The 26,052-nt window shown below is 42.5% G+C and overlaps 1 protein-coding gene across 5 annotated transcripts in view; it reads left to right on the top strand.

Moving 5' to 3' along the window:
- The window catches only part of YEATS2 (YEATS domain containing 2), a 117,094-nt gene extending 92,092 nt beyond the window's left edge, over positions 1-25,002 (top strand). For all 5 annotated transcript variants that reach the window (XM_053565290.1, XM_053565291.1, XM_053565286.1 and 2 more), the window contains 10 exons: positions 5,246-5,374; positions 5,871-5,969; positions 11,339-11,441; positions 12,583-12,656; positions 15,547-15,626; positions 16,324-16,525; positions 19,060-19,286; positions 20,142-20,216; positions 21,184-21,257; positions 22,915-25,002. In XM_053565290.1, the coding sequence (XP_053421265.1) occupies positions 5,246-5,374; positions 5,871-5,969; positions 11,339-11,441; positions 12,583-12,656; positions 15,547-15,626; positions 16,324-16,525; positions 19,060-19,286; positions 20,142-20,216; positions 21,184-21,257; positions 22,915-23,023 (1,172 nt within the window). In that variant the 3' untranslated portion in view covers positions 23,024-25,002. The remainder of the gene's footprint in view (positions 1-5,245; positions 5,375-5,870; positions 5,970-11,338; positions 11,442-12,582; positions 12,657-15,546; positions 15,627-16,323; positions 16,526-19,059; positions 19,287-20,141; positions 20,217-21,183; positions 21,258-22,914) is intronic.
- The last annotated feature ends 1,050 nt before the right edge of the window (positions 25,003-26,052 follow it).

Raw genomic sequence — 26,052 nt, 5'->3', positions numbered from 1 at the left:
AAGGTATATAAAATATATATTAGCCTTGATGACTACAAATAATGATTTTTAACGTTAGTTATTAAGACTGATGTGCTTTCAGTCCCGCAGGAGCTATGATACATGTATCTTTGTGTCCATACTACATGGCTCAGAAAAGTATACTTTTTACTGCTTTGAGTAACAGAGACCACAAATCCTGAGGCCAGGTTGCTTTAGGAAGTAATTTGCTTCAGGCCAGGCGAGGTGACTCATGCCTGTAATCCCAGCACTCTGGGAGGCCAAGGCAGGTAGATTACCTGAGCTCACAGGTTCAAGACCATCTTGAATTGGAGCGAGACCTTATCTCTAAAAATAGAAGGGCATTGTGGTGGGCACCTGTAGTCCCAGCTACTTGAGAGGCTGAGGCAAAAGAATCGAGTAAGCCCAAGAATTTGAGGTTGTTGTGAGCTATGACACCACAGGACTCTACTGAGGGCGACAAAGCGAGGCTGTTTCAAAAAAAAAAAAAAGAAAGAAAGTAATTTGCTTCAGTTTCTCAGCTGTAAAAATGAGATTAATAATATTTATCTAATAAAGTTAAGATTAAATGAATTGATATATGAATACATAGCATACTGTCTTAAGTACTGCATAGTGGCCATTATATCAATAATTGCTGTTATTGTCATTATCATCAGTGTCCTCTTTGTTATTAGTTCATATCCCTTACCTGCAATTCTAAAATAAAGCTATGAAGACCAAAAGTTTTATTTTTATTTTTACTTTTTTTGAGACAGAGTGTCATTTTGTTGCCCTCAGTAGGGTCCTGAGGCATTACAGCTCACAGCAACCTTAAACTCTTGGGCTCAATTGATTCTCTTGCCTCAGCCTCCCAAGTAGCTGGGAATATAGGTGCCCACCACAAAACCCGGCTATTTTTAGAGATGGAGGTCTTGATCTTGCTCAGGTTGGTCATGAACCCGTTGGCTCAGATAGTCCACCCACCTCGGCCTCCCAGAGTACTTGGGTTACAGGTGTGAACCATTGCGCCTGGCCCAAAAGTTTTATTTTTATAGTTATTTTTTTTTTAAGAGAGAGAGTCTCACTTTGTTGCCCTCGGTAGAGTGCTGTGGCATCACAGCTCACAGCAACCTCCAGCTCTTGGGCTTAGGCGATTCTCTTGCCTCAGTCTCCCAAGTAGCTGGGACTACAGGTGACCGCCACAATGCCCGGCTATTGTTTTGTTGAGGTTGACCAGGGCCTGGTTTGATACCGCAACCCTCGGTATATGGGGCCGGTGCCCTACTCACTGAGCCACAGGCGCCGCCCTTTTATAGCTAATTTTAGGGCAAAATTTGACCTACATTGACAGCCAGCTTGTACTACTGAATGTGAATATTCATGTTCTGTCACATAATATTAATGTGTTTGATTACATCTTGCTGTCTCAGATGCCAGGGAACTGATAATGATATACAGCTTTGCTTGTCAAGCTTGAAAGATCAATTTTGTTTCTGGTTTTTACCGTCTGTACAGAGCGATACTTCTATAAAATACAATAAAAATGTCACAGCAGTGTCAGACTGTCAGCATGAAGAGATGTAAAATAAGAAAGAGAATGAAAGTAGAAGATCCAAATATAGAAGAAAGGCAAAAGGAATCCCCAGGGACAGTAATGGGACATTCCCAAAAATGTGTTTTGTGGCAGGTCTAGAAAGCAGCAGTCCAAATTGGAGTAGATCAGAGACCTGCAGGAGAGGTATCGGTTGTAAGGAATTGGAGTGTAAATTGTGTAGGAGATTTGACTGTGTGGAAAGTTGGACTAATGACTGCCTGACAGTGTTTGAAGGAGATGCAAAGACTTAAGGTAAATTTCAGATCTTGAAAGAAAACTGAGCAAGTAAAAGAAGAGGGAATAGTTAACTTCAGAAAAATTTCAAAAACACTTTTGGCTGCCTGGGAGCTTGCCATTGCCAAGCACATGAAAGAAGCAGGGTTTCTACTGAATGCAAGTCACTTTTGTGTCATTGTAAAGTCAAAGACTTTTTTTTTGAGCCAGAGCCTCTCTATTGTCCAGACTAAAGAGCTGTGGTGTCAACCTGCCTCACAGCAGCCCCAAGCTCCTGGGATCAAACAGTTCTCCTGCCTTAGCCTCCCGAGTAGCTGGGACTATAGATATACAACTCTACACTTGGCTAAGTTTTCTGTTTTTAGTAGAGACAGGGTTTCACTCTTGCTCAGGCTGGTCTTGAACTCCTCTGAGTTCAAGAGGTCCTCCCGTCTTGGTACTTCGAGAGTACTAGGATTACAGGTGTGACCCACTGTGCCTGGCCAGAGTCAGAGAATTTTAAGTCAAACTGTTGTAAGAGACCATCTTTATAGGGAAGAGAAAATATAAGTGCCTTAAAAGGCTTATCTACCCTAATAGTTAAGTCAGTAGGTAATCTGAAAAACTGGTGAATCAAGGCCTGCAATATACAGATTCTTTTAAAAATACTGAGGTAGGGGCTCGGTGCCTTTAGCACAGTGGTTACAGTGCCAGCTACATACATCGCAGGTGGCAATTTCGAACCCGGCCCTGGCCAGCTAGCCAACAATGACAGCTGCAACAAAAAATAGCCGGCGTTGTGGTGGGCGTCTATAGTCCCAGCTACTTGGGAGGCTGAGGCAAGAAAATTGCTTGAGCCCAAGAGTTGGAGGTTGCTGTGAGCTGTGATGCCACAGCATTCTACTGAGGGCAACATACTGAGACTCTGTCTCAAAAAAAAAAAAAATACTGAGGTAGGCTTGGCACCCATTGCTCAGTGATTAGGGTGCTGCCATATATACCCAGACTGGTGGGTTCAAATCCAGCCTGAGCCTGCTAAACAATGACAACAGCAACAAAAAAATAGCTGGGCATTGTGGTGGGAGACTGAGGCAAGAGAATCACTTGAACCCAACAGTTTGAAGTTGCTATGAGCTGTGACACCACAGCATGCTACTGAGGGTGACATAGTGAGATTCTGTCTCAAAAAACAAAAAAAAATAAAATAAATACTGAGGTAAATGTTAAAAGAAACAGAAGGGTTAGAAGTGGTTGTTACTGGGAACTAGATGACAATAGAGAGATAGAACAAGGAGTGGCTATTTTTAGTTATAAGCTTTTTAATATTTTTTTTAACTTTTCAGCTGATCATTTAATTTCGTAAAAACATGGAAGATACCAGGTCTTTGTTGTACTTCTCAAGGGCATGTCCCAGTAATTACAACTTTCTTATTCATGTAAGACCTGTTCTAAAAGTATCTTTTTTTTTTTTTTTAAGAGACAGAGTCTCACTTTGTCACCCTCAAGTAGAGTGCCATGGAGTCACAACTCACAGCAACCTCCAGCTCTTGGGCTTAGGTAATTCTTTTGCTTCAGCCTCCCGAGTAGCCGGGAATAAAGGTGCCCACCACAACGCCTGAATATTATTTTGTTGCAGTTTGGCCGGTGCCGGGTTTGAACCCGCCACCCTCGGTATATGGGGCTGGCGCTCTACTCACTGACCCACAAGCACCTCCCACTCTAAAAGTATTTTAGATGATTGCTTTCCTTAGCTTAAACCACCTGCTTTCCAGGGTCTCAAAGTATCTTTAGCCTGATGTTAGTTTTTTTAATTTTTTTTAAGACAGAGTCTCACTTTGTCACTCTGGGTAGAGTGCTATGGCATCATACCTCACAGCAACCTCAAACTCTTGGGCTCAAGTTATTCTCTTGCCTCAGCCTCCTGAGTAGCTGGGAATACAGGTGCCCGCCACCCAACGCCTGCTTGTTTTTTAGAGACGGAGTCTTGCTCTGTCTCAGGCTGATCTTGAACCTGTGAACTCAGGCAGTCTTGGCCTTCCAGAGTGCTAGGAATATAGGCATGAGCCACTGCTACTGTTTTTAAATAGTTGTTATATTATGACATATGTTTGTGTCTTTGTGCTCTTTCATATTTAAGGCCATTTCTGATTTTTTACTGGCCCTTTGAGGAATGCTTACAATAGTTTTGTAATGGAAATGGGAGTATGAAAAATAAGATAAAATGAGGGAAAGTGATTCTTTCTAAAATGATTGAAATATCTGATGTTCGAAAAATAAGGGCTGCACAGAAATAGAAAGTTACAAGTTATGTTGTGTAGGACATACAGAAGTATTTATTGTAGAGATGGTGTGAAGGAGGTTTGGATAAATTGGGACTGTATTAAAATGGACCTTGAATGCTTAGAAGGTAATTTTGGAAATATTATTAGGCAGTTGGGAGCCATGGTAGGTTTTTAGATTGGAAAATGCCAACTTTACACATTAAAATATAAAATTTTATTACTATGATCATTTGTGCACATTATAGGTATGTACAGAAAAAATAAATTAGCATGGAAAACAAACAGAAAAGAACTACCTCAAAATGTTAATATTGACTATCTGGAGTAGGACTTTGGGTAACTTTTCCTCCTTCCTATTAGTCCGGCTTTTGCAAAAAATTCTGTATTGCTTTTTGGATGTGGGGCAAGGCCACTTTAAAAATAAATCGTTGTCATTTATTTGTGAAATCTGTAGCATCCATTACCTCATGCTTCCAGCTCTTTTTTTTTTTTTTTTTTTTTTTTGAGACAGAGCCTCAAGCTGTTGCCCTGTGTAGAGTGCCGTAGCATCACAGCTCATAGCAACCTCCAACTCCTGGGTTTAAGCGATTCTCTTGCCTCAGCCTCCGGAGTAGCTGGGACTACAGGCGCCTGCCAGAACGCCCGGCTATTTTTTTGGTTGCAGCCTTCATTGTTGTTTGGTGGGCCTGGGCTGGATTCGAGCCCGCCAGCTCAGGTGTATATGGCTGGTGCCTTAGCCACTTGAGCCCACAGGCGCCGAGCCCCAGCTCTTTATTTACTAAAAGAATAAGTGTCCTAGAAACTTTCTTCTCTGTGAAAATATGAGTAGCAAAGAGGTGAAGGAAGTTCAAAGAAACATCTGACCAGGGCGGCGCCTGTGGCTCAGTCGGTGGGGCACCGGCCCCATATACCGAGGGTGGCGGGTTCGGACCCGGCCCCGGCCAAACTGCAACCAAAAAATAGCCGGGTGTTGTGGCGGGCGCCTGTGGTCCCAGCTACTCAGGAGGCTGAGGCGGGAGGATCGCTTGGGCCCAGGAGTTGGAGGTTGCTGTGGGCTGTTTGATGCCAGGGCACTCTACTGAGGGCCATGAAGTAGTGGGACTCTGTCTCTACAAGGAAAAAAAAAAAGAAACATCTGACCTTTAGCTTGGCCTTATCGTTTGATTTATTTTAGGATTGCTAAAGATTCACTCTAGTCAGTCCAATCCCCAGCAAGCTGTCCTGACAATTCCCAGCCAGCTGAAACCACTCAGTGTGAACACATCTGGAGGTGTGCAGACTATACTGATGCCTGTGAATAAAGGTAAGTCACTTCGCCCACGGGCCTGTCACACTGTGGCTATTGTTTGAGTCTATGAATGTTCTGTCAGGTGATGTTGCACATACAGCATACAGCCTGCCCTTCTGAAGTCATGGTACTCACTGGCATCTTGGAGTCTCCGGCACCAAGGCTAGGACTGAGAGTAAAACCTAAGTGACCCACTGGCTTCAAAGTAGGTGCCCTATGTGGACTATTGAGTTGAGGAGCAACATTTTAAACATTTATGACAATTTAAGTTAATTGGATTTTTATTTCCTTAATTTAGTGACAAGCCCCCATTTCCGCAGTTGAGGATATATTTCTGTTACCCTGATAACTAAAAACAACCTAGGTTGTCATATCACTGTATTAAATAAAGGACCTTACAATCCCCATTATGCTGAAGTTTTCTTTGTTCTATTTGATAAGGGGCTAACACCTGGGATCATCCTCATTAAAAATAATTTCTATATTTGATGAATGCCTCTTTACCCTTTAGTGGTTCAGTCGTTTTCTACCAACAAACCACCTACCATTGTGCCTGTAGCTGCTCCAACTCCAGTTGTCCCCAGCTCTGCTCCAGCAGCTGTTGCAAAAGGTATGTAGGATCTCATTGTATTTTTGTCTGGAAGTTTTATGTAGGACATACTGTAATCTAAGTCCTTTCAATTTTCAGAATCTGTGAGTCAGTCACTTGGCAAATAGTGTACTGAGTACTTACTAATAGACACTGAGGGAAATAATAGAGACTTACAAAGCATCATTTCTGCCCTTCAAGAATTTATAATCAGGGTGAAGAGAATTGCCATAAACAGCAAGCAATGACTGATAAAATGATTGCTGAAGTATTGGATATCTGATCAGGGTTGGCAGGGAGTGTGAAGGGGAACAGGATTCTGTAAGGGTCATGGATTATAACCTGGCTTTTCAAAGAGTGACACAATTTTAGCTGTGAGTTCATGGGCTTTGTCAGGTGAAAGGAACAGTAGAAACAAGGACCTGAAGGGCTGGTTTGGGGAAGTAGGACAATTAGCGGGGCTCATTTAAGGATTATAGTTTTAGGGACGGGCCAGACTTTGGGCAGTGGGGGACATTCCTGACAAGAATAGATCAATCGGCAAGGAGGATTATTTGAGGTAAGGAGTTCAAAACCAGCCTGAGCAAGAGAGTGAGACTGTCTCTACTAAAAATAGAAAATGTAGCTGTGTGTTGTGGTAGGCACTGTATTCATAAGCTATTCAGGAGGCCAAGGCAGGAGGATTGCTTGAGCCCAAGAGTTTGAGATGGCTATGAGCTATGATACCACAGCACTCTAACCAGGCAATAGAGTAAGACTCTGTCTCAAAAAAGAATAGATGAAGGAAGTGCACATTTAGAATCTGCAGCATCTGCAACAATGATGATAGATAGCTACTATGTAAGAAAGAGAACCTATACTATACTAGGTACCCTGGTAGCTGCCTTTAATATATTATTCCACTACTTCAGCATAGCTGCTATGCCCACTTTGCAGATGAGAAAACAAGTTTAGAGAAGTTAAGTATATACTTTCCAAGTCTAGAAAGAAGTGAAGTTGAAATTTGAAATACATTTGTCAAGTACCATGGCAGTCTGCTTTTCAAGTGTGCCAGGATCTCCTTGATAATCTTATAGAGAGGTAGATTTGTAACTTACTAAATGACGGTCTAAAGCAGGGTCTGGCAGCTTATGGTCCAGTGCCTGTTTTTGTGAGTAAAGCTTTATTGTCCCTTAGCCATGCCCGTTCATTTACGTATTATCTCCTATGCTTACTGCCTGCAGAGATGTTCTTACTGTTTAAGTTTACCAAGGGCCAGGTGTGGTGGCTCACACTTATAATCCTAGCACTCTGGGAAGCCGAGGCAGGTGGATTACCTGAGCTCAGGGGTTGGGGGCCAGCCTGAGCAGGAGGGAGACCCTGTCCCTAATAATAGCTGGGTGTTGTGGTCTCAGCTACTTGGGAGGCTGAGTCAGGAGAATCACTTGAGCTCAAGAGTTAGAGGTTGCTGTGAGCTGTGAAGCCACAATACTCTATAGAGGACAACAAAGTGAGACTCTGTTGCAAAAAAGAAAAGAAAAAGTTCACCAAACCCTGATCAAAAGACAGCTCATGAAGGAATTGGTGTCCTTCTCAACAGGAGGTATGTGGCATAGGCCTGCCTCCCACAAATACAGTTAATTTTGGACTGGGCCAGAGGATATCTGTTTTAATTTTAATCGAAGTAAAATGTTCGGTGAAATGCAGTTACACCTACCATTTGATGAGCTGGCAGATGTTTAAACCTGTATAACCAACATCCCCTTTTAAGGTATATCAGTAGAAATTTTCACCCTTGGGCCCCTCCAATCAGTTTTCAACCCCCATCGTCAATTGCTATTCTAATTTCTTTTTTTTTTTTATTTTATTGTTGGGGATTCATTGAGGGTACAAGAAACCAGGTTATACTGATTGCATTTGTTAGGTAAAATCCCTCTTAAAATTGTGTCTTGCCCCCAAAAGGTGTGGCACACACCAAGGCCCCGCCCCCCTCCTGCCCTCTCTCTGCTCTTCTGCTATTCTGATTTCTATTGCTATAAATTAGTTATTTCTGTTTTTGGACTTGATGTAAATGGAAGCACATATGAGATTGAACAAATAAGTTCACAGACTCATTCTAGAAAAAGTGCTATATACCTTATTGCTGAATATCACTACAGCCATCTTCAAAGTACTCCCCTTGGTAAGCGATGCACCAATGCCAGCACCTAGTCTACCTTTCAAATGACTTTTTCTAGGATGAGTTCTTGAACTTAATTGTGAGATCTCATTGATGACAGCTCTGATACCTATTCCAGAAAAAGAGTTCCAAAATTGCCTTGAAGGGTCAGTATATATTAAAAAATCATTTGAATTTCAGGGCGGCGCCTGTGGCTCAAAGGAGTAGGGTGCCGGCGCCATATGCCAGAGGTGGCGGGTTCAAACCCAGCCCTGGCCAAAAAACTGCAAAAAAAAAAAAGAAAATCATTTGAATTTCTATATACTAGCCATAATTAGAAAATGGATTTTTTTCTTTCTTTTTCTTTTTTCTTTTTTTTTTTTTTTGAGATAGTCTTAATCTGTTGTCTTGGGTAAAGTGCCATGGCATCATCATAGCTCATGGCAATCTCAAACTCCTGGGCTCAAGTGATTCTCCTGCCTCAGTCTCCCTAGTGGCTAGAACTACAGGCACCCACCACAATGCCCAGCTAGTTTTTTCTATTTTTAGTACAGACAGGTTCTCATTCTTGCTCAAGCTGGTCTCTAATTTCTGAGCTCAAGCAATCCACCTGCCTTGGCCTCCTGGATTGCTGGGATTACAGGTGTGAGCCATGGCCATGTGTGCCTGGCCAGAAAAATGAAATTTAAATGAACATTTATAATAGCACCAAAATTGGGTGGGGCCCAGTAGTGAGGACAGAGTGAGAATCTATTTCAAAAAAACAAAAACACCAAAGAATACCAATACTTAGTTAACAAACCTAAGAAAATATAGTCTTATATACCTAACAATCTATTAAACATTTTTGAGAGAAATTAAAGATGTGACTAAATGGAAGGACCTACCATATTAAATTTTTGAAAGACGTGATGAACACATCAGTTTCCACCAAAAATACATATAGATTCAATACAATCTCAATCATAATCTCTAGAATGTTGTGTTTGTTGTATGTTTATAGAAATTGATGCACTAAGTCTAAAAGGTTTATGTAAATCCAAAGACCAAAATATCTGAGATAGTACTGAAGACCAAAGAAGCTGGAGGACTTAGGCAGACACATATTATAAAGCTGAGGTAATTGAGTGTGTGTGTGGTAGGGGCTCAAGAATAGACAGACTGATGGAACAGAAAAGAGAGCCCAGAAATAGACCCACACATATATGGTGACCTGATTATTAACAAATTCACTAAGGAAAGGATGGTCTTTTTAATAAATAGTTATGGCTTGATTGGATATATCTGTACCTCACACTATAAACAAAACCTGGTTTGATTTGGATCATAGACCTAAATATGAAAGGTAAAAAAAATAAAGCTTGCAAAAGAAAATATGAGAATATCTGCATGACCTAGAGCAAAGATATTTTAACAGGACATGCAGGAAAACCCTAAGAGAAAGAAACTGATGAATTAGACTTAAAAATTAACATTGGGAACGTCATTACATCAAAGATCAAAAACAAAAAGTCAAGCCACAGACTCAAAAATACTTGTGCTCTCTCCATACATAAAACAAAGGAGTTACATCCAAAATATATACAAGAGCGGTGCCTGTGGCTCAGCGGGTAGGGCACTGGCCCCATATACCAAGGGTGGTGGGTTCGAACCCAGCCCTGGCCAGCTAAAACAGCAGTGGCAATTGCAACAAAAAATAGCCAGGCATTGTGGCGGGTGCCTGTAGTCCCAGCTACTCAGGAGGCTGAGGGAAGAGAATCGCTCAAGCCCAAGAGTTGGAGGTTGCTGTGAATTGTGACACTATGGCACTCTAATGAGGGCAACAGAATGAGACTCTGTCTCAAAAAAAAAAAAAAATGTATACAGACCTTCCAAAAATCAATATTTAAAAGACTAATTTTTTGTTAATTGGCAAAAAATGTGAATGAGCACTTCACAAAAGAAGAAATCCCAAAAGCTTATAAGGCCGTGAAAAATTATGCAAGCTCATTCATCACCAGAAATGCGAATTAAAACCATAGTGATCCAGCAGAATCAACAGATTTAAAAAACTGACAATACCAAGTGATGAGAACAATGTGAAGCACCTAAAAATTGCATACACTGCTGGTGGGACTGTAAATTGGGATAATCACTTTGGAAACCAGTTTGGCAGTTTCTAATAAAGTTAAAAAACATCTGCCCAAAGGTCCAGCAAATCCACTTCTAGGACATGAGTGCGTAATCTACCCAAAGACACATGAGAATGTTCATCACATTGTTACTCATAATAGCTAAAATGCTGATGTGAAAGAGTATGTGCACTATGACTCCAGTCATGTGAAATTCAGAATGGGTGAAGGTGCAGACCTTTGTCAAGGAGGAACTGCCAAAAGCATAAGGGAGTCTGCTGAGGCAGGCAGGCCACACTGTGGTGAGTACATGGGTGCATAGATAAAGTTGTGTACTTAATGAAATGCAGACTATACGTCAGTAATGAGGAGAGGGAGAAAAAGATGTATCTAGTACTAGTATGCCTCATTTGTGTTGTTTGGGGAGCCACTGAAGAATACTGAGCAGGGAAATGATACCAGATAGGTATTTCAGAAAGATTATTGGGTGCTGATGTACAAGTTGCATTGTCAGGGAGGAGAGCAGAGGTGGGGAAGCTCCTACTGAAGCATCAAGTCACAGGTCACAGGTTTTTGAGTGAAGAAGACTATTGAAGGAAAGGACAGCATGAGCACCTGAGACATTGTATCTCCCAGCAGTGGTTTTAGTGATGTTTAAAGCCTAGTGAGATTAGCTTGGAGGTTTTCCAAGCACAGTGGATCTGATTTTTGCTTTGGGCCTTGTGTCTCAGAACACTAAGATGAGGCTGAGAGTTGATAAACTAGCCAGAGGGATGATATTAAAACAATCACAATATTAGAACAAGCCAGCATTGTATTCTAATGTGACTTTGTTCAATCATGTGTTGGTGCGGGTGAGGGATCTCACAAAGCAGTGTGACTGGCCCTTTAAGAAATGTCTAAAAAGCCATTTATAGCCCCCTCTTGTCATGAGCCTGGAGTTGCTCCCCATCAGGCCCAGGCTAACAGTTCTTCCCTTGTCTGCTGACCCTATGATGACAGGAGCCATCTCCTGCCTTGACCCTACAGCAGCTGGAGGGCAGTGTCCTCATTGAGCTTCAATGGAAGAGCTTTGTTTCTGCCTGCACGTGTCCTTCCCACACAGTCCTGACAGCTTTCCCTTTGTTGCCCTTCCCTTGTAGTGAAGACTGAACCAGAAACACCTGGGCCAACCTGCCTCTCTCAGGAGGGTCAGACAGCAGTGAAAACAGAAGAAAGTTCTGAGCTGGGAAACTATGTCATTAAGTAATTATTCCAATCTTTTCTAAAGGAGTTCTGCTTTGGATGTGTGTGTGATGCTTTTTTTCAATCACCCGTCACAGCTGAATGTGTGTAGAGTTGTGGGTGTGAAGTCCTCGATGGGGGAAACCGTCTGTGCATGTATAGTGGAGACAATTATTACCACTTGATGCACAGTGGAGGGGTTGTCATTTTATACTATGACGTGGTGTGACTTAGGCATGGCTCTTGATTTGAGGTCTTAGAAGCCCCAGATGGGATTACAGGCCTCCCTCCAGCTGGGTTTGCCAACATATCCTTTCCCTGTAGAATCCTTGGGGTGAAAGGTCTTATGATCTTACTGCTCAAGTGTGTATATTTTGGGTGATGTTCACACACCTGCTTGATATTACACGGCTGTCTCTCCATGAGCCAGCTACACTCATGGCCTCCTCTAAAAAGGCTTCCTGAGGTTTTCTAATTTACAGATTGGGAGATTGCCTTTGAATTATCTCTCACTGCTGAGAACAATAAAAATGTAGCCATTCAGACACAGTAGAGACCTTAAAGGGAATAGCCCCAAGGTGGGCATTTATGTGATAGAATCTTTCTCTTCTCAGTAGCAGTCACATTGCCAAAAAGATTATATTGCTATTCATTGTAAAAATAATAGATAGGGTCAGCGCTCATAGCTCAGGGGTTAGGGCTCCTGCCACATACAGTGAGGCTGGAGGGTTCGAACCTGGCCTGGGCCTGTTAAACAACAATGACAACTGCAACAAAAAAATAGCCTGGTGTTGTGGCAAGCGCCTGTAGTCCCAGCTACTTAGGAGGCTGAGGCAAGAGGATCGTTTATGCCCAAGAGTTGGAGGTTGCTCTGAGCTGTGACGACATGGCACTCTACCGACTCTGTCTCAAAAAAATAAAATTAAAAACAATAGATAAAGTGTCTGTGGTATTTGCATAATTTGCCATTCCTGGGGTTTTATCTTTATTTAGTCTTGATGTTTTCTTTTTAACCATGGCTCACTGTTCCTTTATAAAGAAGGCTGTATGATAGTTTTAAATTATAATTGCCTGAGAAAGGGGAAGTGTATGTATAGGTATGTGGCTAGAAACTGCTACATGTGTTTAATATATTGCCTTAATTTTTTCTTACCCTTCTCAGGATAGATCACTTAGAGACGATCCAGCAACTCTTAACAGCAGTAGTAAAGAAGATTCCTTTAATCACAGAAAAAAGTAAGACAATTATACTGAATATATGCATACATTTTTTTAAAGCTATGAACTATTTGGGGTCTGGAGTCAAAGCACTTGGGATTTGAAATTAATACAGATGTGACAATTATTATCTTACAAGGTTTTAGCTAGAGATGTATCTCATTTTCACGGGGGTTAGAATTCATATCCAGTTAGTATTTTATTGTTTTCACCAGGTTCAGTCTGTAAAAGGAATTTATTACATTTATTTTGATCCATAAATCATAAATTGTGTATGTAATTAAAACTCTGGTAGCCAGGTACAGTGGTATGTGCCTATAGTCTCAGCTACTCAGGAGGATGGCTTAGAGTCCAGGAGTTTAAGGCTGCTTCAGTCTGGGTGACAGAGTGAAACCCTGTCTCTTAAAAAGAAACAAAGAGGAAAGAAAACAACTCTGCATTAGTTATTTTTTTGTTGTTGGTTGTTGTTTTTTTTTTTTTTTTTAGAGATGGAGTCTCACTTTGTTGCCCTCAGAAAGTGCGATGGTGTCACAGCTCACAGCAACCTCCAGCTCTTGGGCTAGGGCAATTCTCTTGCCTCAGCCTGAGTTGCTGGGACTACAGACACCTGCCACAACACCCGGCTATTTCTGTTGCAGTTGCCACTGCTGTTTTAGCTGGCTGGGGCAGGGTTTGAACCCGTCACCCTTGGTATATGGGGCTGGCACCCTACCCACTGAGCCATAGGCGCTGCCCATCTGCGTTAGTTCTTAATGGTTAGTAGTAAGGAAAGAAATTAGTGCTTGCCTGCAGTGTGCAAGCCGTATATTTACTGTCTTATTTAGTCACAGCCTCTTGTGTGGTAGGTGTTGTGATTTCCATTTTACAGATGAGTAAATTGAGGATAAGCAAGGTTAAGTAACTCACTCAAGATCACACAGCTGTGGTAGTGAGGCAGGATGTAGACCCAGCTCGTTTTGACTCTTAAGACCATTGATGATCTTTCCTCTGAAACTCAGTATCACTCACTTTGTAGAAAGGCACGATTTTCCAGACACCATAAAGTCAAATCTGCTGTGTTAACTGCCCACTGTTAGCAAGATTGAATAATTTGCTTCTTAGCCCCAGTTCAAACAGAATCAGTAACCCTTACTGAGGGCCTGAGAACCCCAGGAAATTTAGGTGGTTGCTCTTGGGCAGGATCAACTGTGAACATTTAGAGCAGGGGTCTTCAGACTGCAGCCTGCGGGCCACATGAAGCGGTGTGATTGTATTTGTTCCCATTTTGTTTTTTACATCAAAATAAGGTATGTGCAGTGTGCATAGGAATTTGTTCATAGTGTTTTTTTTTTTTTTAACTGTAGTCCAGCCTTCCAATGGTCTGAGGGACAGTGAACTGGCCCCCTGTTTAAAAAGTTTGAGGACGCCTGAGGGAGGGCATGAGGCAGATTATTCTATCACTTGCATTCACAGGAATATGAAAATGATAGACCAGGTATGGACTCCCTTTGCTTATTTTTTCTAGCAATAATAGCAAAGAAATGACCTCTTTTTTTGAAGTTTAGGGGATCATTTTGAGGTCAAAGTAAATTTTCAGTGACAACTTCCCAGCTCAATAGAAGAGGATTAAAAAAAAATCTCTTTTTAAAAATATAGATTGAGAACTGGGCTCAGTGGCTCACGCCTGTAATCCCAGCACTTCGGTAGGCTGAGACAGGAGGATTACCTGAGCTTACAGATTCGAGACCAGCCTGAGCAAGAGCGAGACCCTATCTTAAAAAAATAGCTGGGGGGGGGGGGGGGCAGCACTGTGGCTAAAAAGAGTAGGATGCTGGCCTCATATGCCGGGGTGGGTTCAAACCCACCCCTGGCCAAAAACTGCAAAAAAAAAAAAAAAAATAGCTGGGCATTGTGGCGGGTGCCTGTAGTCCCAGCCACTTGGGAGGCTGAGGCAAGAGAATTGCTTAAGCCCAAGAGTTGGAAGTTGCTGTGAGCTGTCACACCACTGGCACTCAACCCCAGGGCAACTGAGTCAAACTGAGGCAACTCTGTCTCAAAAAGAAAAGTAATAAAAATTAAAAAAAAAATTTTAGACACAAATAAGGACTATAAGAGCTGAACGGCAGTGCAGAGACCATCTTTCTCAACTTTCCCATTCTATAGCTAAGAAAACTGAAGCCCAGAGAGGTGCTGTGGTTGCCCAAGAATAATGGAAAGGGGCAACCACAGGCAGGAATAATGGAAAGGTCCTGGCTTATTGTACCCTCAATGAATCCCCAACAATAAAAAAAATAAATAAATAAAAATTAAAAAAAAAAAGAATAATGGAAAGGGGCTCCTAGTGGAGTGCCATTTCCACTTACTATAATCACTTTATGGCCATAGACTACCTTTCTCTACCAAAGAAGTCAGGTTTTGAGGAAGGTGGTGGTGTGAGCATAGCAGATGGGACACTGTCTCTCATAGGAGAGGCCGTCTGAGCTGTGTTGCCCCTGGACATGCTCAGTGAGGACTGTGCGCAGGAAAGTGGTTTGGGCTAGGGGGTGCCCACGCCTGTGATCCTAAGCACTCTAGGAAACTGAGGCGGTGGATCACTTGAGTTCACGTGTTTGAGACCAGCCTGAGCAAGAGTGAGACCCCTTCTCTACTAAAAATAGAAAAATTAGCTGGGCCTGGTGGCAGGCTCCTGTAGTCCTAGCTATACTGAGGCAGGGGGATCAGTTGAGCCCTGAAATTTGAGGTTGTAGTGAGCTGAGATACCACCACTCAAAACTGCACTCAAAACTCTATTGCCCCTACATACACACTCTCCCCCTGCCAAAAAAATACAAAAGATGTCTGGAGAAACTATTAGATGTGTCTCCAGCAGGTAAGATTTGATTCGAATCATCACAACTTTATTCAGGGTGGCTGGGTATGTGCCCTCTAGGTGAAGATGCCAGTTGCTTTTCTGCAAAGTCTGTGGAGCAGTATTATGGCTGGAACATTGGGAAACGGAGAGCTGCTGAGGTAATCCCATGTGTGCCTGTTGGAAACACGGGCCATCACTGAAAGCCTGTGGGGGGGGCAGAGACCTGCCCCACCTGTGCACTCTGCTGCCACCTCGTCATATAGAATAGTGATAACATTTTCAGCGAGTTGTGTTAAAATATCTGGTAGAATGTTTTCCTCAGTTTAAAGTCTCATTTTTCGAAGACCTATATCTAGCATTTGAAAGGCCTTTCATTTCTTGCATTAGTAGAAACATTCTTTGCATTTTCTGAACATTTTTTATGAATTTCAAAATATTAAAATGAATTCAAGTGTTTATTGAGTACTTAACTGTGTGGCAGCTGTTGTGCCAGGTATGGTGGTGTGGTAAGAAGAGAAAGCATGTTTAGGAAGCAGTGATGAGTCTGCGTGGTTGGTTTGGGGGAAATTGAGGAAGAAGGAGCGGTGGGAGGGCATAGGGTGAGACCACGTGAAGAACCTTAAAGGCCAAACCTACAAGTTTCTATTTTATTTTACTCATAAGCATTAGGGAGCCTAGGGAGTTCTTTTACTTCTTTCTTCTTCTTTTTTTTTTTTTAACTGAGAAGTAATGCAGTAAGGTTTTCTTTCCTTACCTTAGAAGAAAATGATTCTAACGAGTTAAATTAGCATGTGACTTTGCAATTAGCAGCTAAATGGAAGGATTTGACTATGGTTCAAAAAAATTTTTTTTAAGTGGCAAAGAGCAATGACAATGCGCAAAGTCTTACAAGAAATACTGGAGAAAAATCCAAGATTTCACCACCTGACCCCTCTTAAAACCAAGCACATTGCTCATTGGTGTCGCTGCCATGGCTATACCCCACCAGATCCTGAGAGCCTGAGGAATGACGGGGACTCCATCGAGGATGTACTGACCCAGATCGACAGTGAGCTGGGTAAGCTGCGGCTGAGCTGCCTGAGCACCCCTGGCAGTCGGGGGTTGGGGTGGGGGGGGGACACCTGCTGCTGAGCACACTGCATCTTGGCAGCCCTGCAGCAGTGAGTGGGCCTGCAGTTGACATAGAGGGGTCTCAGGACTTGGGAGAGTTGCCAGGGAGTACAAGAGCCCTTGCTGACCTCATGCTGTCCATCAGACACACGCTGTTCATTTGGGAGTCCCTTCCTAATCTGCCTTCTTTCCTCCAGATGGAGACAACCTCCCTTTCCTTTGTGACCTTGGTGACCTCCCCCCATAGACAAGCCTATCCTGTTTCTGTGAAGATGGGGCCTGTGTCTCCTCTGTCTCCAAACAGTGCTTAGTTTTGCAGGCATATGTGAACACCTAATGATGCTGCAGCAAGATGAATTGAGTGTTTTATGATAAAGAAACAGACAACTACTATATGGCCTCAGGGGCCTAGAGGACAGGGCATAAAAGGAGTTTGAGGAGAGAAAGCATTTTCAATTTCACCTTAAAGAATAGGAAGGGTGTTCCCCTCCACCCCATTTATATAGAAATTTTTCACCTTAAAAAATAAGAAGGGTATTCTTCCCCACCCCATTTATATAGAAAAACAGAAGCCCTACCTCTCCATCTGAGGTAACTGAGAGCATAGAGTTGGGACCCTTTAGGATTAAATGGGTAAGTCCCGTCTTCTCCATGAGGCTTCCTGGGAGCCCAGTGCAGGATGACCTCTCCTTTCTGTGACCTCCAGCAGCACTTAATATCTGTGCCATAAGAGTCTGTCTGATGGAGATTTCTAGACCACACAGATTACCTCTGTGCATCACTGGTACTCTATGTAAAGCACAGAAGCGGACGTAATATCGTTGATTATAGATGGTCCCTGACTTGTGATAGTTTGACTACTTTTTTTGCCATAATTTATAGTGGTGCCAAAGCAAAAGATATTCAAACTCTGTCTCTTAAAAAAGGAAGAAAGAAAAGGCCACCAGGAGCTGGATGCTCTGCCTTGCTGGGTGCCCTTGTGCCTATTGTGGACCTTATATGTTCGTCCACAGAGTGAAAGGGGTGCACTAAACTGGCTAAAGGCCAGCCTTCTTTGTTAGGCTTTGCATAAATCACCCCATGAAAGACTGATCGCACCAGTATACATTACTCCCCTACAGTATACATTAAAATGTTAACATACTGCTCTCTGGGCAGTGAGAATGGGGGTGAGTTTTTTTTTGTTTTGTTTTGTTTTTTGTATTAAATCATAACTGTGTACATTAATACAATCATGGGGTACAATGTGCTGATTTTATATACAATTTGAAATGTTTTCATCAAACTGGTTAACATAGCCTTCACGGCATTTTCTTAGTTATTGTGTTAAGACATTTATATTCTACACCTAGTAAATTTCACGGGTACCCTTGTAAGATGCACCGTAGGTGTGGTCCCACCAATTACTCTACTAACTGCACCTTATTTTACCCATGAGGATACTGAGGCAGTGAATATTGAAGCAGTATATCCCAATTCCACTGATACTAAGTAGCAATACCAAGATTCATACCAAGTAACATAAGACTTTACTGTCCACTACCATATCTGCATACCATATGTGGCTATTTAAATTTGAATTTAAACTACTTAAAATTAAATAAAATTACACTTCAAGTTCATCGATCACACCAGTCATACTTTAGTGATAGGTGGCCACTTGTCCTTTCATTTCTAAATTTTCCAGATTCAAAAGGTGAAAAATAAGGTCTGTCATTAATTAATATTAATTAAGGGGATGGCCTGGGATTGGGTGGCAGAAGTTAGAGTTCTGTACGGTTTTGTCTTTGATGGCAGTTACATCATACAAATCAAGTACCACACGAGATGCCTGTCTTGGTGCTTTGCTGCCTGGTGAATCACTAGTTCTCATCATTATAGATCCATAGAGTTTTATTTTTTTATTTTTTATTTATTCTTTTAGAGACAGAGTCTTACTTTGTCACCCTCAGTAGAATGCCATGATGTCACAGCTCACAGCAATCTCCAACTCCTGGGCTTAGGTGATTCTCTTGCCTCAGCCTCCCGAGTAGCTCGGATTACATGCGCCCATCACAATACCCGGCTATTTTTTTGTAACAGCTTGGCCAGAGCCGGGTTTGAACCCTTCATCCTCAGTACATGGGGCCAGTGCCCTACTCACTGAGCCACAGGCGCCACCCCCCTAGTGGCCTTTTCTAAGAAACAAGTTCTTACAAACAAGTTGAGAAGCATACTGAATGTCTTTTGCTTTGGTTCCACTGTAAAGGCAAAAAAAGTAGTCAAACTAATCACAAATCAGGGACCATCTATAATCAACGATATTATGTCAGGTTCTGTGCTTTACATAGAGTACCAGTGATGCACAGAGGTAGAGTTTTAGAACTGAAAAGGAGGTGAGCTCCCTTGACACTTCTTCATCAGACGGTGGTCTTCATAGAGGTTGAAAGCCCTTCGCTGTTGTCACCACACCTGTCATAAGCCCGGTCACCTCTTGTTTAGAGTGCCCATCATCATTCTCCTCTGCTGACAATCTCTGCCGAAAACTGGAGGACTTGCAGCAATTCCAGAAAAGAGAACCAGAAAATGAGGAGGAGGTGGACATCCTCAACCTGTCAGAGCCGTTAAAGATAAACATCAAAAAAGAGCAAGAAGAGAAACAAGAAGAAACGAAATTCTACCTGCCACCAACACCAGGATCTGAATTTATTGGTGATGTCACACAGAAGGTAGGCCTGCTGATAGATCACAAACCAGGTGCGAGATGTTCTGATATTCAGCCCTGTAAGCTCAGACCCAGACTCTTCTGGTGACATAAATGGATATTTACTTCTTCCTGATAGATCAGAGCACTTGGGCAAGAAGACTAATCACATGTGAAAAGGATGCTTGGTGAACATGACCTTGAAGCAAAGCCAGCTAGATTTAGACAGTAACTTTTCATCTCCTTTTTTCTCACCTGCCTTGGGAGAAATGCCTTTCTTTCATGAGGCATGTCATAATATTTCTTAGTTATACTTCAGTGAATAGTCTTTCCCTGACATTTTTGTAGCTCCTATGTGCCATGTCTGTGGTGTGATGTGGTGCACACAACCTTATTGTACAGGAGAGAATCATTCATCCACCCCTGGTTAACTTAGCGGCTTGTTAGTGTCTGCTGCCTGCCAGCTACACAAGACCCAAAGTTGAAAGACAGCCTTTATTTTCTCTTAGGATGAAATGAAAACCCAAATATATTGTCTTCACCTCTTGCAAACATGACCTTTGAGTCTGATTCTAGAGCTTCCAAAGTATCGATCCTGCTGTCAGAATTAATGGCAAATCCTGACATTCTGTCAGGAAGGAGATTTGGGAGTGAAAACAGGATCATGATGACATTTTAGACAGAAATATGGAAAAATAAGATAACATATTTTCCTAGGTGTTATATTCTGTGTTACTTCCCTGTGAGTTTTGTCCAGGATATTCATAGAGCTTTTCTTCCAACCAGCCTTCACTTTGGGTGTCAGAAAAGGATGCCTATGGTATAGAGAGGCTTTTTAAATGTTGGAATAGGAACAAACAGCTTCTTCTGTGATTTCCAGATTGGGGTCACCTTGCAGCCAGTGGCACTCCACAAGAACGTGTACGCGTCGGTGGTGGAGGACATGATCCTGAAGGTGGGTGCTTGCTGGTGGCAGGGGGCTGTGAGCTGCTGCTGTGGCTGTGGCACTGAGGGGCCAGCCAGGCAGGACGGTCAGATCCCAGGTGGTTATGAGTAAGGGACAAGGGCAGAAAAGAACAAAGATGACAGGCTGTAAAATTTCTCATCTTATTCTGGCTTTAAGCCCCACCCTTTTTGTGGTTTCTAAATGAACTAAATCATGTTGCCTTCAAATGTTGAAGCATCTTCAGGAGTCACCCCAAAGGTGTTTTGCTTTTTCAAGTGCTTTTAATTTAAGAGGTAGAAATTCTGAGATGAGAGTCAGTATTCTCATTTCTTTAGAGCAGTGGGTCTCAACCTGTGGGTCACGACCCCTTTGGGGGGGTCAAATGACCTTTTCACAGAGTCGCCTAAATACATCCTACATATCAGATTTTACATTATGATTCATAACAGTAGCAAAATTATAGTTATGAAGTAGCAACAAAAATAATTTTACAGTTGGAGATCACCACAACATGTATTAAAGGGTCTCGGCCTTAGGAAGGTTGAGAGCCACTGCTTTAGAGGGTAGCAGAGACAGGGCCTCGGGTTTTCTCTACAAGTCACAACAGAGAAACAGCCACAAACTATCCTATCCCTGGGGAAGGGGGAAACCGTTTCCTCCGCCGACCTGGTTCAGCAGTTCCTTTCCTAGTGGACCCTCCCACCCCCAGTAATAGGGAGACTTTGGTAGCAACTCTCACCTCTTTTCCTTAAATACAGTACCTGATTAATGAAAATTACCCCGATTTGTAATTTCTCAGATTCATGGCTTTATCACTCATAGTCTATTATTCAGACCTTTAGATTTTTCTTAAGGAATTTTTAATCCTTGTTTGCAATTGTTTAACAAATTTAGGGTAAGAGAAGGGGTCAGTTGTAGCCTTGCTTGTCAGCAAGCAGTTGGCCATTTTTGAAAATAACGGCATCTTCCATTGTAGGCTACGGAACAACTGGTGAATGATATCCTGAGACAGGCTTTGGCAGTCGGTTACCAGGCAGCATCCCATAACAGGTACTGCTATCTCTGCAGCCCATTCTGTGAGGCTTACACCTATTTCCTAATATTTGAATTGCCCATGAAGATGTTTTGTACTTACATCAATCCAGTAGGAAATTGAATGCTTGGGACATTCTTAGAACCAGGCAAACTTCAAAAGTCTGCTCTGGTATTTTAAGAAAACCTCATGGTGGGGCGGCGCCTGTGGCTCAAAGGGGTAGGGCGCCAGCCCCATATGCCGGAGGTGGCAGGTTCAAAAACTGCAAAGAAAAGAAAAAGAAAACCTCATGGCTGTGAAAGTTCAGCTTGGCCCAGAGGTCTCTTTCCTCCCTGTCAGCCACCTGGGACTCTTTTCTGTTATAGGGTATGACAACAGTGTCCATTGTGTGTCAGACATTAGGGCCAAGCATTACATATATTACATAGTTTATTTTTCATTGCAGAACTATTCTGCTTTTAGTAATTAGGAGACTGGAGTTTGAAAGGTATCTTCCCTGGTGTTCTCCTGGTAAGTAGGTGGTCGAGCCTAGATTCAGAGTGAGGTCTTACTGGCTTTGAAGCTCACAGGCTCACCACTGCTCTTTGCTGACTCTCAATTATCTCTGATTAGAACACCGAATTTTACTCCTTTTCTAGGCTCTGAAAGAATTGTAGATGAGCTACATCCTGTTTTTCTTTCAGAGGAAACAAATATTTTACTCCATTATGCTAATGACTGTCATAAATTTATAAAATGTAACAATATGCCTGAGGACATGAAGAGGCTTAAGTCAGAATAATACCAAACCAGACTTCACAGGAATATATAGGGTGTTCCAAAAGTTGCCCCTAAAGTCACCATACACAGGAAAAATGGGAAACTAGCTAAATGTACCTTTATTTATAAAATATTCCTTACAAAATTTTATAAAGATGTGGCCAACACATAGAGATATTTTATAGATATTTTATAAAATTTTGTAACGAATATTTTGTAAATAAAGGTACATTTAGCTACAATTTCCCCATCTATGGTGATTTTAGGGGTGCCTTGGAATACCCTGTAATAGAAGGCTTCAGAAAACAGAAGTGGAGGATAGCATTCCAGTCCTGCTGCCCATGATTTTGCCTGAGACCTAGGAATGAACTGAGTTCTTCCTGGGGAGGGACCCTGATTCTGGAGGTCTGTAGTGACTTGCATGCTTTTGATGAGAACATTTAGCATCACGTTTGGCCTGGCATGATTCCAAGAGATGGGAAATATGGTTCCAAAGTCCTGTGGTGCTTTGACTCATCTTTCAGTCTGCTGAGACTGAATTATAAACACATCATTCTGTTCTGCTATCCACTTTACTTCCTCTAAGTCTTCAGAATCTTTATTCCTAATCATTCAGCCAGCTTCTTGAAATCTTTCCCATGCCTATGATGGGGAAGTCAAATCTGGCCCTTGACCAGGACTGTGATTGAGGGCAGGTCACATCTTTCACCAAAGTTGAAAGGAAGTAATAGGAAAGGAGAGAAGGTGTGTATCTGGTCTTCCCAGAGTGGGCCTGCTCCATGCCTTTTCACTTGTCACTGTCCCCTTTCATAAGGCCTCTGGAGGGGATAGTCTCTGTGGCAAATTAAGTCAATAAATTACTAGATATACTTCAGAGAATTATACCTGATAACATACTTTGCTTTTTTGGACTAGGATTCCCAAAGAAATTACAGTGAGTAACATTCACCAGGCCATTTGCAACATTCCTTTCCTGGACTTCCTCACAAACAAACACATGGGGATATTGAATGAGGATCAGTGAACAGAATGAAGCTGCCCCCAGGAATTCAGGACCTGAGGTGTATCCAAAGCATGTGACCTGTGATGACGACTCTTCTCTTGGGGAAGGCGGTTGTTTTCTTTGTGCCTCAGAATATCGTGGCTACCAAACTGTTGCCTCTGCCAAATTCTGTAACACCAGAGTGCTCAGTTCCAGATGAAAGTCTTTTAAGTCAGAAGTTTGTTTCCTGATTCTGCAGTGAAGCTGTGACTGGATACGTCCTCTGTCAGTTACATGTCTTTGTCTCTGTAAAGTCTCCATAAGCAGGGGGATCTCAAAGCTGGGCCAGACCATGCATATCAGGCCCTTTTCTCCTTAGTGTACTCAATGGGGCACACCAGGCCTGACTCCCCAGGAGGTAGAAAATGAGTTTGGCCTGTTAGAGATTTCACTCTTTCAGTGGAAGTGGGTAATGGAAGCTCCAGCCATTACCCTGAAGAAGGATTGGGCTCCAGCACTCAGCAAGTGGCTCTCTGCTCCTGCTTGGCCTTGGTGCAGAGGGTCTGCACTCTTAGCCAAAGCGAGTCAGCTGTGGGGAGAGGTAATGCCACACAAGGGACCTCAGAGGCCTGGGAAGCTGCAGACTGAGCAGAATTCGCATTTCATGGAGCACAGGAGCATCACTACAACCAGTGTCAAAACGTCAGGGGAGAGATTCCAGTGTAGGTCAGGAAAAGGCTTGACTGTAACAGAAGAAACCCTTGATATGTTCATCATACACAGCAACCATAAGTCCCCAACACTTGGTAAAATTGTCCCAGCCTCACCTGTGTGTGCCAGGCAATAGCTGGTTCTGCAGGAGCTTCTGCTGCTGAGTCCCTGTTGAGTGGCCATGGAAATAGCCCCCAAGCAGGCTCTGCTGGGATCATTTGCTCTACCAGAGGATTTAGTATCCTGTTCTTCTCTGCCCAGGAATTCTTCCCAAGAAGAAAAGTATACAAAGGAAACACCTGTGAGTGCCTTAAAGTTGGAGAAGTAACTGCTCAAGCCCAGAAACAGGGCTGCCAGTGCCCAGAAGCAGTGAGAAAGCCCCTCGATGGAGGGGCAGCTGAGATTAGCAGTGCCATTACATGGTGTCCAGGTCCGTTGGAGCTACTCTGTCCTAGGCTTCCAGCTTGGTCTATGTGGAAGGTGAAATGACGAACTTTTTCTCAGTTTGAAATCTTCTCTTACTTTGCTCAAAGAAAATTTGAAAACTGTAAGTGAGAGTCAGAGAAACTTGTCCAAACAACGTAATTCTTGTTTTATGTGTCCCATTGATGTTTGAGTCAGGAAAATAAGGCCAGGGAGGTAACTAGATAAAATCTACCTTTTCAATTTAGCATCTGAGGGCTGAAAATCTAGAGGAATCTATTCTCAGGAGGGCACAGGGCCTGCCCTGGCTTAATGCAATAGTTGAGAATGTGAGGCTCTAATATATACATATATTTTAGAGACAGAGTCTCAGTTTGTCACCCTCGGTAGAGTGCTATGCATCACAGCTCACAGCAGCCTCCAGCTCTTAGGCTTAGGTGATTCTCTTGCCTCAGCCTCTTCCGTAGCTGGGACTACAGGCACCTGCCACAGTGCCTGGCTATTTTTTGGTTGTAGTTGTCATTGTTGTTTGGCAGGCCTGGACTGGATTCGAACCCACCAGCTCCGATGTATGAGGCTGGCATCTTAGCCGCTTGAGCTACAGGCGCCAAACCATGAGGCTGTAACATTCTATACATGAACCACTACACACCAGATTGTTAGGCAAGTGTACAGATGGCGTCCAACCAGAGGATGTAGATCTACAGGGTGGAAGATTTGGTCCATATAAGAACAGAATTTGTTCATTACAGGTAGAAAAGTCTAAAGAAATTATCTTTTTGTAAAAGAAATATTAAATGATTTAACAGTCTCCGTATGTGTTACTGTTTCAAATGTGTTTGTATCGTAATGTAACAAAAATGTCTACAATAAATCTTTTAGTATTTGTGGTGGGTTTTTCTGAATCTGAAGCTGTGAGAGTTCTTGTAGCAAAGTACTGGCATGAGGTGAAGGTGGAGGTTTTTATGTTTAAATTAATTCCTCTACTTCTTTCCAGAAAATGAAAAAGGTGCAGACGTACAAGATAAAGGATTATAGTTATATAAACATCTTTTTAAAAAAGGAAGATAACGTGTTGATCCTGGACAAAATCATTTCTGACAGCTTGGAGCAAAGGAAAACTCCATAAATGAGCTGTTTCCTCAAAGCCAAGGCAGAGAGGGACTTGGCTTCTATTGTTTAACAAACACGCTGTTTATCTGGCAGGATAAAATTGGACCATGCTGAGGTCTGAAAGAAGTTGCTCCTGTGACACAGTCCTTATGCTGTGACCATCTGCTCTCATGACTAAAAAAATAACAAAATTTGCAGAAATGTAAGAGCTAAAGGTTTAGGAAGCTTTGGTTCTTTAAAAGAAAGAATTTCTGCAAGGAAACATTGTGATACAGTTGAAGTGTGTAGCTTCAGATGGGACCAGACTTCTCCTAGAGTCAAAGATGGGAAAGTTGAATCAATCATCACAGCCCGGGGTTTTGACAGAACTGCAGAGCAGACACATCAATGTCACAGGTACTTAAACTAGGACTCTGTGTTATTGATTGATGGGGCCAGCAGACCCAGCTTTGGGCCTTCTTGGTCCTATCCAGAGGGGGGAGTTCCTACATCTGCCTGGCATGAGTGGTAGGGGAGCCATCCAGCGGGGCCTAACTTTTCTCCAAAGCTGCATTTTAGAGTTTGGCCTAAAGTCCTAGAGTTCTATCTATGGAGGAATGGGATCTTGGTCTGAATGACTGGGAGCCCCTTGGCTTATGAGAGGACCACAGGGCCTTCCCCTTGCTGGTTGAGGCAGCTGCTGCAGTGGAGACTGGTTATTGGATAAGGAAGGTTGTGGCTTTCTTGTCTAAAATAAGCTAACAGGTTGAACGGCTTTTTTATTTTTAAAAACTTTTCCTTTACAGAATTAATACAAAAATGCTTATTTTATAGAAATTTTATAA

The sequence above is a fragment of the Nycticebus coucang genome, chromosome 16, assembly GCF_027406575.1.
Source record: "Nycticebus coucang isolate mNycCou1 chromosome 16, mNycCou1.pri, whole genome shotgun sequence".
Classification (NCBI taxonomy): Eukaryota; Metazoa; Chordata; class Mammalia; order Primates; family Lorisidae; genus Nycticebus; species Nycticebus coucang.
The sequence above is the reverse complement of the archived record's forward strand: the minus strand, read 5'-3'. Positions and strand labels throughout refer to the sequence as shown.